Source organism: Camelina sativa, chromosome 9 (genome assembly GCF_030686135.1).
Source record: "Camelina sativa cultivar CO46 ecotype springtype chromosome 9, ASM3068613v1".
In the NCBI taxonomy this organism is placed as follows: domain Eukaryota; kingdom Viridiplantae; phylum Streptophyta; class Magnoliopsida; order Brassicales; family Brassicaceae; genus Camelina; species Camelina sativa.
The window spans coordinates 27,999,681-28,015,321 of NC_141888.1; the positions used below are offsets into that span (position 1 = coordinate 27,999,681).

At 34.5% G+C, this 15,641-nt stretch overlaps 1 protein-coding gene and 2 pseudogenes across 1 annotated transcript; 2 read left to right on the forward strand and 1 right to left on the reverse strand.

The window, feature by feature from the left end:
* On the forward strand, nucleotides 1–3,515 carry LOC147938894 (uncharacterized). The gene is made up of 3 exons (XM_087465802.1): nucleotides 1–228; nucleotides 528–1,812; nucleotides 3,226–3,515. Exons 1-3 carry the CDS (start codon nucleotides 1–3, stop codon nucleotides 3,513–3,515), a joined length of 1,803 nt encoding a protein of 600 aa, XP_087321928.1.
* Nucleotides 3,516–11,275: 7,760 nt separating this feature from the next.
* On the forward strand, nucleotides 11,276–11,842 carry LOC147938895 (putative F-box/LRR-repeat/kelch-repeat protein At1g11620 pseudogene; annotated as a pseudogene).
* A 1,280-nt stretch (nucleotides 11,843–13,122) lies between these two features.
* LOC147938896 (putative F-box/LRR-repeat/kelch-repeat protein At1g11620) lies at nucleotides 13,123–13,777 on the reverse strand (annotated as a pseudogene).
* Between the last annotated feature and the right edge of the window lie 1,864 nt (nucleotides 13,778–15,641).

Below are 15,641 nucleotides of genomic sequence, written 5' to 3' on the forward strand. Positions count from 1 at the left end.
ATGGATATCATTGGTAACTATGGTAAAGCGTCAGGCCAAGAGGTAAACCTGGATAATTCCTCTATTATGTTCGGTAAAAAAGTGCCTTCAGAGGTCAAGGAAAAGGTTAAGTCCGTCATTGGCATTTCCAAGGAAGGGGGTTTTGACTCCTATTTGGGAATCCCTGAGAGTCTTGGAGGATCGAAAGCTCAAGTTTTCGGTTACGTTCGCGATCGGTTGAATGACCGGGTAAATGGCTGGATGCAAAATTTTTATCTAAGGGAGGGAAGGAGGTTTTACTAAAGTCGGTAGCTTTGGCCCTGCCCACGCATGTAATGTCATGTTTCAAACTTCCTCAAGGTTTAACATCTAATTTGACGAGTGCAATTTCAAATTTCTGGTGGAGTTCTGAAGGGAAAGATCGGGGGCTCCACTGGGTGGCTTGGGATAAAATGTGTAAGGATAAATCAGAGGGAGGATTGGGATTTCGGGATTTGGAAATTTTTAATGATGCGTTATTGGCTAAACAGTATTGGCGTTTAATACAGTTTCCGAATTCTTTATTTGCTCAAGTTTTTAGGGGTCGATATTTCAGGAACAAACATCCGTTAATGGCTACAAAACCATATTCTCCCTCATTTGGGTGGAGAAGCATTTTCTCAACTAAATCCCTAGTGGAAAAAGGAGCTCGATGGTCAGTTGGCTCAGGTATTAACATTTCGGTCTGGCGTGATCCGTGGATCCCGGACCAGCATCCTCGACCTGCAAATGGTAGGGGACGGCACCTTCATCCAAATTTAATGGTAAATCATATGATTAACCCACAGACTAAAGAATGGCACCTCCCTATACTACAAGAATATATGGATCCGGAGGATATTCAAACTATCTTTAGTTTGCCTATTAGCAAATCTTATAGACCAGATCGATTGGTGTGGCATTATTCACATTCTGGTCGGTATTCGGTTAAATCAGGGTACAAGGTAGCCCAAGATATGAAAGCTGAAATTGAGTATGGTCCCAATTTTAATGCTCTGAAGGCTAAGGCTTGGGACCTCCCGGTTCCACCTAAAATCAAACATTTCTTTTGGCAGATTGCATCGGGTTCTCTTCCGGTGACGGTGCGATTAGCCTCCTGGAGAGTTAATTGTGATACGGTATGTAAGAGATGTGAAATGGAGGAAGAGTCGATTAATCATACCTTATTTCAATGCCCTCATTCTCGTCGGGTTTGGGAGAGGATTTTTGTTGGATCTAATACGGACAAGTTCCCTTTTGGTTCAATCTATTCCAATTTAGATTTTATATATGGAAAAGGTTTAGCCCATTTGGCTTTAGGCGTTACACATAGTTCGATTCCCTGGCTGGTCTGGTTCTTATGGAAGGATAGGAATAATAAAGTTTTCCAAGGGTTACAATCAGAGCCAACAGATATTATCGATCAGGCTTTACGTGATCAATTATGGTGGGAGGAAGCCCATGTAGCCGTAACGGCGGGTCCCGTTTTAACAGAGTCTTCGAGTATGCCAGAGATATCAATTTATTGTCAGGTTGATGGCTCGTGGAAAGCCACAGAACCTCATTCAGGGTTAGGATGGTGGTGTGGTGATAGTGAACATCAGACCTTGGTAATGGGTGCCACATGTCAACGTCGCAGTGCATCCCCACTTCATTCAGAGCTAGAAGCATTACTATGGGCGATGGAGTGTATCCGTTCCAGAGAAATTGATTGCCGAAGATTCGAGACGGATTCTGCAGAGTTATTAGCGATGGTGCAAGCTCCGGAGGAGTGGCCGATTTTCTCAACGCTTCTTGAGAAATTCCAGGTGCTTAGTGCTTCCTTGCCCTCCTTTTCCCTGATCAAGATCCCCAGGACGTCCAATATGAAGGCTGATTGCTTAGCTCGATCTTCTAGAGTGTTTTTATCAGAAACATCTTTTATAAACAATTTCCTTCCAGATTGGGTAACCAATCGAGGAATTTTATTTTAGTTTAATGTGAGGTTGAAAAAAAAAACATATAATAATTAAAATTAATGATAAAAAGAAAAAAAATGTTGGAACGATATCACTCATATACATTTTTAATATCCCTTTTTCTATGTCATTTTTTAAAATACCATTTTCCAATGTCACTTTTTAAAAATACCCTTTCATGTTGTCTATTTTCAAAAAAAAATCCTTTTAATATATAAAATGACTAAATTCTAAAACCTAAATTCCAAATACTTAGCTTTAACCCTAAAAGATTTTACCCTAAATGTAAAATAGAGAACTCAAACCTAATTCTAAAAATTAATTTAATATATTCTAATTATGTAAAAGAGGACAAAAATGAAAATGTTCAAAAAATATATTTTTGAAAAGGGATATCTCGAGAAGAGTATTTTTAACTAGGTTGCATGGAAACGGAAACGGAAACGCGGAAACGAAACGTTTCGGAAACGGGAAACGATTTTTTTCAAAAATTAGGTAATGGAAACGTATAGGAAACGTATCTATATATAGATATATATACATATATATATATATAATAAATCTCCAGACATAAAAACTATATTAAAAACTCTGAAACAATACAAATTCAAAACCTAAATATTAAATAGTTTAATTAAAAGTAAAACTGTAAAAAAACGTTCAAAATCAAATTTTTTGACTAGCATCCCTATATATTTAGGGATTTTAACTTTTAAGCTACTAATATATTATATTTTTATCATTATATGTATCATGAATTCTTATATTTTCAAATTATTTATTTATCATATTTTAAAATTAAAAAAAAAAAGAGTTTCCGTCGCATTTCCAAAACGGAAACGGAGTTTCCATCGTGTTTCCAAACAGAGATTTTTAGAAATCGTGTTTCTATGGCTTGTTTCCGAGTTTCTATGAATTTCCGTTTCCGAAACGTTTCGGAAACGGAAAACGCACCTCAAAAAGAATTTCCATGCAACATAGATTTCTAACAAATTCTCGTGTATTTGGGTTAATTTTTTTATTATAAATTAATGGAAACAAATTTTGATCAAAAAAGAAAAAGAAAAAAAATTAATGAAAACAAATATTTATAAGATAATCTTAAAAGATGGCACATGTCAAAAAGAAGAATGCCTATGTATCAACTTCTTAAAATATGTGTTTAGAAAAAATCTTACTTTATTATATAAGATTACCTACACAAATATTAAATTGAATTATAATATACGTCTTAGATATGTTTTATTAATTTGACTGTTGGTTTTGGTAGGTTTACAAGCCGTGGAGAACAGGCAAGCCAAGTTCGTTGTCGTGGCTCAAGATGCGGATCCCCACTTAAGAAATCAGATCGAAGGTGCTTGCATTAGACACGGAATTCTCATGTTCCATGTACCAAGTCAAGAAGAGTTAGGAAATGCTGCTCATTATACCGACATCCGCGTAGTAGCTTGTGCGATCGTCGGAGCTCCCCGTGGTGAAGATTACACGAATAACTGGATCACCCTGCTCACCGCGCTGTCCACACTTGAAGAATACTTAAGAGATCAACCCAGAGTGTAGAGAGATTCGGGTATTATCTAAAATATTATACTGCTACGAATAATGCATGGTGGATTTGGGAGAAACTATGCGGGTTTCAATTAGTTTATACAGTTAATATATATATATATGGTATTATGAGTAATCTCTGAATTTGTTCGAAGATATTTAATCTTATATGAATTTTGTTGCATAACAAAATCAGTCTTCTTTAATTTTCTTCGCGATAGTTAAATATTGCAGATCAATTCAAAAAAAAAAATGAAAATGAATATTAAAAGAAAAAGCTATTAGCAATTTAGCATGTTCTGTCAAATACGTACGGCCGCTTAATTTGATTTTCTCCTCAATCCAACACTATCTGTGCCCGATTCATTGATCTGGCCATCTGGGCGTAGTCATCAACACGGAGGCAAAACTGAATTTATACAACAAAATCCAGCGTGTAATTATTTTCAATGAAGAACCTGTTCATGTAAAATATAGGAAATTAATTGAGTTACCGACCCTGGGAGGTCAAAAGATGGTGGACGTACATGAGTCCAAATTCTAAAAGTTAATAATACAGATCTAGGAAAAGGTACATTTCCTTCACTGCAAATAGCTGTGAGTCAGTCGCTATCCTCTTTATTTTCTTCTTCTTCGTCTCAATAACTTGTACCAAAATCCTAATTACCATACTCAGCAACGAAATAAATCATGTTGTGTCAACACTCTATGCAAATTAGTGGTCCATTATCGTAATTTGGTGGTCCATTTTCTTGATGTTTTGTATAATTATTTTTTTTTCCATTTTTCATTATGCTGCTGAATGTTAATTTATGGTTCATATATAATTTTATACCAACAATACTGTTTGATTAATTTAAACCGGTTTACTTTTATTATCTTGGTGATTAAAACATAATCGCATATCAATAAACTGAGGTGCAGTCAAAATATACCTTGGTTATTAATGTGACACGCACATGCATATCACGGCTCGTTTTATTAGTTGCAAATCAACTAGAGTATAGTCCACACACATTACTTTCCCATCGACGTCTACACATTGAAAAAAGTATACAATCCAATTGAATTTTCTAATGCAAACAATGTAATTAATGGTAAGAATGATAGATTTGAATCGTTATGCTTAAAGACCATACTTTATCATATGTTTTCTTGTTCTACAAACCGTTCAAACCGGATTCGTATCTTCTTTATTAGTACTTGTAATCCTATTTGTTTCTGTCATTATCAACTTTATTCTGTTTATGCTCGTAAAACAAAAATACCCATAAATTACTATAACTTATATTTAGTTATTTATTTAATTATACGCCTTGGTGATTTCACACACAAAAAATAAAAAACCTATGTGAAACAATTCTGTAGTGGTGGAATATATATTATAAGAAGTTGAACGTTGAAGATTGTAAGTGCTTGTGAGATTTTTTTTTTCTCGGCTGTGCTACGAATTAATTAAATTAAAGCAAACATATGCACGCGATAGTTAATGAAAAGATAATTTAATAAATATAATAGTCTAAATTATTTCTTAAAGAAGATTCTTAGTCAAAGGAAATCGGAAAAAAATGTAAGATCAATCATTCTCTTTACCTTACAGCACATATTGGAGCAGTTGTTTGATCAAAGGTCAATTAATAACCTAATGTGTACTCCACCACGATCTAGTGGTATCGTTGTAACACTTCAGGATCGATCCACAGATACCAAACAATTGCACTATGAAATTATCAAGATCAAATATAGCTAAGACAAAAAGGGTTTGTGTTTGAAAGTCACTAACAAAACAGTCAATAAAAGAGTGCTTTAAATCAAAAGAGAAAACATTGGGCGTAGGAAATCATTAGGAACTATGATCACAAATTTAGATGATTAGATAGGGATGCACTAAACACAATTCTTGAACTCAAATCACGGTTGTAAAGCTAACCTACTTTCGCAGCGTTAACTATCTACGCAATGCATTCACTAAACCCTAAACCATTGTTTGAATCTAGCAAACCAAGCAAGCAATAACAAGTTCAGGTTTGATTAGTTCACAAGGTGTCTCAACTTCAACTTTCGTTGGCTAAGGTCCACCTTGCTCACCTATGTTCTTTTCGAGCAACTCAACAACACTTTTGGTGCCCCGATGAATTAAACCTAAGATCTTAATCTAGGTGATCAATCTAGCTTAAGCATTAAGAACAACAATAGATGAAGAACAATAAGATCAATCCCTAATCTAACAAATCTAGCATCAATAAATCATAAAAACCCTTTCTGAAACCCTAAACCCAATAATGAAACTACTCAGCCATAGAAAAACAGAAACAGCAAATCAGTGATGAAGATAACATAATTGAATTGCAATAGAATAGAAAATAGGGTTTAGAAATCTTCTCCAAAGTGTCAAGAAGGATTAGAGATCTTCTCCCTTCAGCTCTCAATACAAAATAGTCTCAGAAAATAAAGCTTATGTCTCTGGAGGCCGAGCCTCTAACTTAAATATCAAAATAAAATCCTAAAAGTCGGTTTAAAACGAAAAAGGAAAACTTGAGTCGGGTATGAGACTGGTCGATCCCGAATGCGGATCAGCCGATCCTGGATGCTTTTCTCTGTTTGCTCCATCTGCTTGCTAGTCCGATTAGTCTTTACCAAATTGGCTTCAGATGCTTGTTTTCATCCCCAAAACACTCAGTTTCCTTCCAAAGTAGCTTAGAACCTGTACAGACTCACAAAGGACTAAAAAGACTCTAAAAGCACACTTTGACTCAATAAAAGACTCAAAACAAACCTAAAAACTATTGTTAAAACCTATAAAATACAGACACATCAATTCCCCCGGACTTGAATCTTTGCTTGTCCTTAAGCAAGAACAGACAAAAACTCAAGAACAGAGAAAATGTTTGAAAGTGGAAACTCACATATGCTTGGGAACCGCTGCTTTGCACTCTTCATCAAATCAATATAAGAACTACTTTTTGTACTCTGCCCATGATTAGGATCAACATTCCCTACTCTGAACTCCACAACCTTAAAGAACCTTCAGCATCCCCAGAGTTGTCTCTCTAAATCAGATTAGTGAAAAGTGTGGTCTCACCGAGGGAATATCGATCACTGAACTTTTTGACTCCTTCAACCTTTTATTGCCCAAGACCTCCTACATATGCTTCCTTTCCTCTCTCTCTCTTTTCTCACTTCCAAATTTTCTCCCTAATTTTCTAGGGTATCATTGTATTTTTTATCAATCCTTTGATCTTTTCTTGCGGACAGGTTTCCATGAATTCCGAAGGATGCACGGGTTTACGCACAATCCTCGGTTCACTTCTTTATTACCTATATCCTCTTCTTCTTTCTTTCTTTTTTACTTTTCTCTTTTTTTTATGTATTTATTGAGTAATGAAGGGAAGAGAGAGGGGAAGCATACTTTGTGAGGAGATGCATGTCTTGTATTGCTTAAGGGAGGAGTCTTGTTCGATGTATACCAAGTCCCAAGGCAAGAAGTTAAATTCGGTTAAGTCCTTTCAAAGCTAGAGACAATCATCGGTTCAGCTTAGTGTTCTCCTTGGTGAGGGTCTTTTGGGGCGTGTTGAGACTGCTCATGTTCATTCCAAGCTTCATTCAAAAATCAAAAGTACTAAAGCAATCATAAGAGCGTTAGTTCAAAGCAAAAGATTCCTAGAAATGATCATAGTTTCCCAATTTTTTTTTTTTTCAGACTCGACAAAATGACTCAAACAAAAGAAAAACCATAAGAAAACAACCAAACAAAACGACATTAGTAACTTGGAGACATCCCTCCCCTGGACTTACTTCACACTGTCCCGGTGTGAAAGCAAAACCAAGAAAAGGACGAATCCCACAAAGAAAATAAGAAAAAATGAAAAATAAAAAGTAAGGACAAAAAACAAAAACCGGTGATCTCGCATTTGGTGTTGGAGTGGTGTTGGCAATGGTGGGGACCTATCGGTCTCACGGTAGGATCGACCGATCTGAAACATTATTGAAGTTAGAGATACCCGCAGAAAACCACCGGGATCGATTGATCTTTAAGGAGGACTGATCGATCCTAAGCTCCTGGAACAAAAAAAATTTGCATCTTCTGCGTTTGGAACCTGTTCCTGAAAACACTTAACACTGGACGTGATTTCACTGTAATAAATCCTAAAACAAAACCAAAATCCTAAGACAAACACAAATTAAAGGGTAATCCAGCACAAATCCCATGGGTTGCCTCCCATAAGCGCTTGTTTAAAGTCTATAGCTTGACCACTCAACACAAAAATGTTAATCATGAGTATCAAAAGGATGAGCCAATGGACTTTTAGTCCTTCTCTTGTTAGTGCAATAAACAATATGTGTCAAGTAACACACAATTATCCATGGCAAAACAATCAAATTCACATCAAGGAAGTTTAATACAAATGTAGCATACTTTGAAATATTCCTTGATGGTTGGATGCTCATTAGGATCAAATGCATTTAATAGAAAAATAAAGTCAATTTCAGGTTCAAACGAGTTTTTCACAAAATAATTAACTTTCTCACCATTAATTTCATAAAACACAATATCCTCATTCATATAATCCACCTCAGGGTCCTTTGTTTCATGAAAAATTGTATCAATATCAAGAACAGATCCTAGGTAAGATTCTTCAAGAAGAGAACTAGATACATCAGGCATTGAAAACTAAAACTCGAGATCATAAACATTCAAAGCACAATGATATTCAATATCAAAACATATTTCATGATAATTCCTAGCAAGTTTTTCTGCTCTTAAAATGTCTAGACGTTGAGACTCACATATCAAATCATAGCAGTCATCAATGAGCAATGGAGTATCCAAACTAGAAGTCACATCTTCAATGCATGGCATGTGAATATCCTCAAAATCATGAATTTCAAGGGTGGAAACGCATGTACCTTCTATTTGGCTTGGTGGAACCCAATATATTACCTTTTTCGCAAGCATGAGCTTCCCTAATCTCTGTGAAAGTGGGCTCCCTCCCTTCAAGTACTGCTCGATGTGAGATGAGATTCAACCGGATCATTGCTGCTAAGTTCCTCCTTGTCGTTGTTGGATGCTCCATGTAAAGCTCATCCAACTTAACTTTTTGATCCAGTGTAAGAACATTCTCATCGAACGGTGGCTCCAGATAAGACTCATCTAGAATGTCTTCATCAAATGTGGTCTCCTCTTCTTGTGGCCAGTCAACGTAATCTATGGCCCCAAAAACATTTTTCATTTTTTTTTTAAATCTACAAAAAAAAAAAGAGAAAATACAAATAATTAGTAAAAACAAAAATAAATCTTAGACTATACTCAATTCTAAAATCTCAAAGCCAATCGTTTTGGTCCACGGCAACGGCGCCAAATTGATCAAAGGTCAATTAATAACCTAATGTGTACTCCACCACGATCTAGTGATATCGTTGTAACACTTCAGGATCGAATCCACAGAGACCAAGCAATTGCACTATGAAATTATCAAGATCAAATATAGCTAAGACAAAAGGGGTTTGTGTTTGAAAGTCACTAACAAAACAGTAAATAAAAGAGTGTTTTAAATCAAAAGAGAAAACATTGGGTGCAGAGAATCATTAGGGACTATGATCACGAATTTAGATGATTAGATAGGGATGCATTAAACACAATTCTTGAACTCAAATCACGGTTGTAAAGCTAACCTACTTTCGCAGTGTTAACTATCTATGCAATGAATTCACTAAACCCTAAACCATCGTTTGGATCTAGCAAACCAAGCAAGCAATAACAAGTTCAGGTTTGATTAGTTCACAAGGTGCCTCAACTTCAACTTTCGTTGGCTAAGGTCCACCTTGCTCACCTATGTTCTTTTCAAGCAACTCAACAACACTTTTGGTGCCCCGATGAATTAAACCTAAGATCTTAATCTAGCTTAAGCATTAAGAACAACAATAGATGAAGAACAATAAGATCAATCCCTAATCTAACAAATCTAGCATCAATAAATCATAAAAATCTTTTCTGAAACCCTAAACCCAACAATGAAACTACTCAGGCATAGAGAAACAGAAACAGCAAATCAATGATGAAGATAACATAATATGAATTGCAAAAAAATAGAAAATATCAAGAAGGATTAGAGATATTCTCCCTTCAGCTCTCAATACAAAATAGTCTCAGAAAATAAAGCTAATGTCTCTGGAGGCCGAGCCTCTAACTTAAATATCAAAATAAAACCCTAAAAGTCGGTTTAAAACAAAAAAGGAAAACTAGAGTCGGGTACGAGACTGGTCGATCCCGAATGCGGATCAGCCGATCTTGGATGCTTTTCTCTGTTTGCTCCATCTGCTTGCTAGTCTGATTAGTCTTCACCAAATTGGCTTCAGATGCTTGTTTTCATCCCCAAAACACTCAGTTTCCTTCCAAAATAGCTTAGAACCTGTACAGACTCACAAAGGACTAAAAAAACTCTAAAATCACACTTTGACTCAATAAAAGACTCAAAACAAACGTAAAAACTATTGTTAAAACTTATAAAATACAGACACATCATTGTTGTTGCACAATTTGTCCAAAAAGTGGCATGGAATATCTTGCCGGTTGGTTGTGTTGCTTAGTTCTTGCGAAGTAGGTTTTTTTTTTTGCGAAGTAGATTAAACCTCGTATTTTCTAGTCTAGTGTCGATCGGATTAGGATTACCTTAAGTTTTTTTTTCTTTTTTGTGAAGCCGATTACCTAAAGTTATAAAACCAAATGACATGTATTACGTTTGTTCAGATGCCCTAGCTATGAGAAACCCATCATATTTAATTTTGAGTTTTGGTCACAACAACATGAGAGAAAAATAAAATTGCACGATAATAGACAATATTTATCACACATGTACTATTGGTATCGTATCACACAATGTACTATTGGTAAGATTGAGTGCCTAGGTTTTACGAGTTAATTGTTAAAATTTAAATTAGATATGCATATGCATTTAAATTAGTTTATGTTAATATGTTAATTATTTTTCTATTTTATTAAGATTAAAAAAAAAGTTTAAACAAAATTGAACTCAGTGTCTAGGTTTTTGAGTTGCTTGTTAAAATTTTATTTAGATATGCATATACGCATACAAATTAGTTAAGGTTAATCTGTTTTTAATTATTTTTATCTATTTGGTTAAGAGAACAAAAATTTTTAAGAAATAGTTGACATAAAATATAACACACATGTCACAATCTCATTTATTACAATGTTTACACATATTAGAGGATTCAAGATTTATATAATAGGATAATCTATGATTTCTAGCTCTATTATATTAATTTTAATTTACTATTTAAATGTATAGATTTTAGAATTGGTTAAAATTTAGCTCTAAGAAATAATAAAAATAAAAATCACTTTCACAAAAATGCTAAAAGTAAATCATAAAGAGTTTATGATTAGTTATGGAAACATATCAACAAATATCACTATTATTAAAATAGTTATGTTTATTAATATATTTTTTTACAACTTGGCTTTTATAGTAAAGACTAAAGACAGGTCAACTATAGGAAGTAATAAACAAAAATATACATAATTGATATATATATCTTAGCCACATTATAATTACGCAAGATGTCACACTCATATGAAACGCAAAGTATACTTAAAAAAAAATTGAAACGCAAACTATATATAGATAATAATAATTATTGAAAATGTATTGAATTAGTGCCCATCACAAAGTCGTCGTCTCTATATAAGGGTTCATCAGTTTTAGTTATTATCAATTAGAAAAAAAAAAAAAAAAAAAAAATCGATGCCAATGAATCTTCCATCTGATTTGCAAGAGGAAATTCTCTCTAGAGTTCCAATCAAATCTCTTGCAAGGTTCAGAACTGTGTGCAAGCAGTGGAACACTCTCTTTGTAGAGGAAAGTTTCCTCGTGAAGCACTATGGTGAACATCAATTTCTAATTGGGACTTTATTTGGTATGATTACTTCTTTAGGCATTAAAGACAATACACCTATATTGCTCCAAAACCTTTCCGTCGGAAACATTCGTCCAAAAAACAGGCAAGAATACATTAACGTGTATAAGATTGGTCACTGCGACGGTGTATTGTATTATGTATTGAGCAACCAAATTTTAGTTTGGAACCCATTATTAAAACTTTCAAGATGGATCGAATGTGACTGCAGCGAATTTTTTGAGCCAGATGAAGCGTACGGCCTTGGATACATACGCCGATCATCAAGCATCTATGATTACAAACTCGTAAGGTTTCGATGTCCTCGTAACTCCAAAGGTAGACGTACCACGGTTGAAGTCTACGAATTCACCTCTAATATGTGGAAGACTATAGACATAAGGTTTGATTGGTTCCTTTGAGTACCACTGGCGAGTGTCTCATTGAGAGGAACTCCTTACTGGGTTGGTCTTCGAGAAGACAATACGGCATTTATACAAAGTTTTGATTTTTCCAAAGAAAGATTTGAACCTTTGGATCAACTACCTTTCAAGTATATTAAGCAAAACTTTATTGCATTAGATATTTTTAAGGGAGATCGGCTTTCATTGTTACATCAATGTTCTGAATCAAGGAAGATAAACATATGGGTGAAAGATTGTATAATGTCTTGGACCAGGTTGATGACCGTGGATATACCAGAACTTCCGGTATTATATGAACATCATATAGTTTTGCCGGCAGTTTATTTTGTTGTCAAGGATAATGAACTTGTCGTATCTGCTATAAACAGAGAGAGAGGATACTATCTAGACATTTACATTGTGAGAAAGAAGAACTTCCAAAGATTTGAAACATCCGTTGGAGATTTTATTTCTATGTCATGCAACTATCGCCCGAGTTTAGTTCGGTTTCCTGGATTTTCGAAACTAAACACGAGTCCGATTGGCCGAAAGAGAATAAATTAATTTTAAGTAGTTTCGTATATATTTGTGGTGGTTTCTCCACCTACATCTATATCTCCATATTATGTGGTTATTACCGATGATGTTCTAATTACTTTTTTCATATTGCTCTCCCTAATGATGTATTTCCTTTAGATTCATATGTCCAATTCGTATTTTGTTGTGTCTTTTATTATTAGATTCTAATCTGAATTCAAGCTTTCTTATACCTTGGTTTCATTTTTTTTTTTTTTTGGTACCAGCAGAGGATAAGCAGATAACAATGACTTAAATATGACAAACATTAGACAGCTAATATGTATGAAAAGGTTATATATAAGTTATTAATGCAGCTAATATAATGGCTTAGAATAAGCAAATTTTTGATTTAACTCTTAGAGGCTCTCGAGACCTGTATTTTTTGTATACAAGAATATGATAAACAATATTTATTTCTTTCATACCACCTATGGACTACTGTCCCTTACTTGATACACTATTGCATAATGATTTTTCATCGATGATGTGTTAAGAACGAAGGTAAAGAGACCATGCACAAACGAACATTAGTATTCTTTTGAACTAGATAGATGATATTATTATTTGGCTATATATTAGATAGATGATAACGTATCATGTATGTAATATCTAATTACAGATTTAAACTCTAATCCAAAATCAAAACAAAGTAGGCACAGGAATTTAAATAATTGTCAAATCTATCCGGGACTTCTCACCTAGTTATCTAATTCACAAAATTAATATACATTCCTTGTAAACTTGAATCTATTTATTCCTTGGTTTGGGAGCCGGTCTCCTTTATATATCTCCAGTGCAATAGGATTCAATTCTTCATACCTGAATGGTACGTAGCTGATCTATGGGTTGGAAACCTTTCTTTGGCAAAATCAAAGCTTTGTAGGAACGCTGTATGGTCTTCAAGAAGATCAATCCAATATGGAGTTCCTCTCAAAGAGAGCATCGACAACGGTATTCTAAGAAACCAATCAAAACTGATCATATCTATAACCTACCATGTCTTAGATGGGAGTTGGTCGACTTCAACTATTGGAGGCTTGTTTATTGAATTTCTAGCACATCAAAACCGTATGATCATGTAATCACAACGGCTGAGCCGCTGAGGTATCCACGGCTGTAAGCATCATCGTATTCGTGAAAGTGTCTACCGCATTTTACCTATCTCGTTTCTTTCAGTAACGGGTTCCAAACCAAAAGCTGGTTGTCCATGACACACAAAAAGAGACCGTCGCAGTGCACAATCTTGTAAACCTTGATTGATCGGTCTGGGCGGATTCTTCTAATGGTAAGGTCTTCGATAATCAAATACGGAGGATCAACCACGTTTTTCATCTCCTCAATGACAATGCCCACCGGAAGAAACATTTGCATCATGTTTGATTATAAACCGATGTTCACCATTATTAATTACTCTAAAGTCTAAACAAAATATACTATGGTTAATTATTCTAACCATTATTAATAATTAATGTACACTTCTTATTTTTCTCCATCAGGAAGGACAGCTTAATTCAAATGAAACCCCACGTGAAACGCACATGCATGGCACATCGAACGTCATTTGGGATCAGTTAATTAATTACGGACTTGAATTTAAAAAAAAAATCATCGTCGTAATTAACCGAAAACACGGCTCGTTGTGTTAGTTGCAAATCAACTAGAGTAGTCCATACATCATTTTCAAACGGGTTTGTTACTTTCCCATCGATGTCTACACATTTAGGGGGAAAAAAATAACATAAAACTAATTGTAAACAGAAAAAAATGAAGCAGTAGTTTTCAGTGCCGGCTTAACTAGGAGGGCGGGCAGTCAGTCGTCGCTAACTTTTTGGAGGCCACAATCAAAGGAAAAAAATGGGCTGAAAATAAAAGAAAATAAGCTTTTATGGGGGTTCAAACTCATGATGGGTGAGACACATTAACACTCCTAACGTCACTAGACCAACGAAGCTTTTAAGAAAATAAGGCCGAATTTGCTATATAATATATAAGGCCGCAAGCTGATGTTTCATTGGCTTGGCCTTTGGGCCGGCTCTGAGTGCACCTCGGATACATAAATTAAAGGGGCATATACGTATAAGAAAAAGGGCAAAAGAAAAATTTGTAAGTTAAAAAGGCACAAAAAAAACTTTGTAAGCTAGAAAGGGGCACAAAAAAATTTTGTAAACTAAAAAATACACAAAAAAAAAAAACTTTGTAAGCTAAAAAGGGACAAAAAAAAAATTTGTAAGTGAAAGAGACACAAAGAAAAACTTTATAAGCTAGAAAGATGCACAAAAAAATATTTATAAGGTAGAAAGGGGCACACAAAAAAAATTATATGAATCAAAGAAACCTAAAAAAAATCAGTAAATTTTTCTATAGGTTAAGGGGTATTATTTTTTAGTTTATCCAGAAATATGTAATATGTTTAAGCCTGCACTGGTAGTTTTGAATCGTAATGAGTAAAGATATATTCATATCATATGTTTCCTGTAGAAACATCTTTTAACAAGTTTTAGATGATTATTACATTTGCCATTTCAATACAAATTTGAACTTAAACTGCCTATGTGTCTCATATCAGTACCAAGTTTACAAGCAAAATCCAATTTCTTTGTTAGAACGATATCATTTATTTTGAATAAAGTGATATCTTTTTCTCCTAGTTTCGGTAGAGCTCTCCTAATGATAATGCGTGGTAGGTCAGGTGGCACTCAACTGGACCTACAATGCAATGATACGTGGCAAATCCTAAGCATGTGTTCTCAACTCCCGCCAATTAATTCCCGGGTCGAACGGACCGGAAAATCAGTTCATCGCTTTAACTTCCGAATTTTCAGACAAAAACAAATACTAAAACTTAGCTTTGTAACTAAGAAGTTTCTGTTAAAGGTGTAGCTTTAAAATTCCAAAGCAGTATTACTTGTTTGCTAGTATATGTGTGTTTTACATATTCATTTACTTTGCCGGAGACAATGTTAAATTAGCAAAAGTAAAACAAAAGAGAAGAGAAGATTATGCATGTAAAAATAATTGCATCCCAAAAAAACGTTTTGTAAAGTTAACAATTTGAATAATTCACGGGAGAGAAAAGGGGGTTTGATTTGATTGAAAAAGTGTTAATATAAAAACTAAAAAGAGTGAGTCGCTTTATAATTTATTAAGCTTTTAACACGTAACACGTAAGGCATCCCATATTAAATGTGTGATAGTGCTAATACGACCACTCAAAATGTGTCACGTACAAACATAGACT

Excerpts from the sequence above, each read along its gene's own strand:
- LOC147938894 (XM_087465802.1), top strand. The coding sequence starts at position 1 with ATGGATATCATTGGTAACTATGGTAAAGCGTCAGGCCAAGAGGTAAAC. Across the intron at positions 229-527 it reads GCGATCGGTTGAATGACCGG|TTTCCGAATTCTTTATTTGC; the intron begins GTAAATGGCTGG and ends CGTTTAATACAG. Across the intron at positions 1,813-3,225 it reads TGAGAAATTCCAGGTGCTTA|GTTTACAAGCCGTGGAGAAC; the intron begins GTGCTTCCTTGC and ends TGGTTTTGGTAG.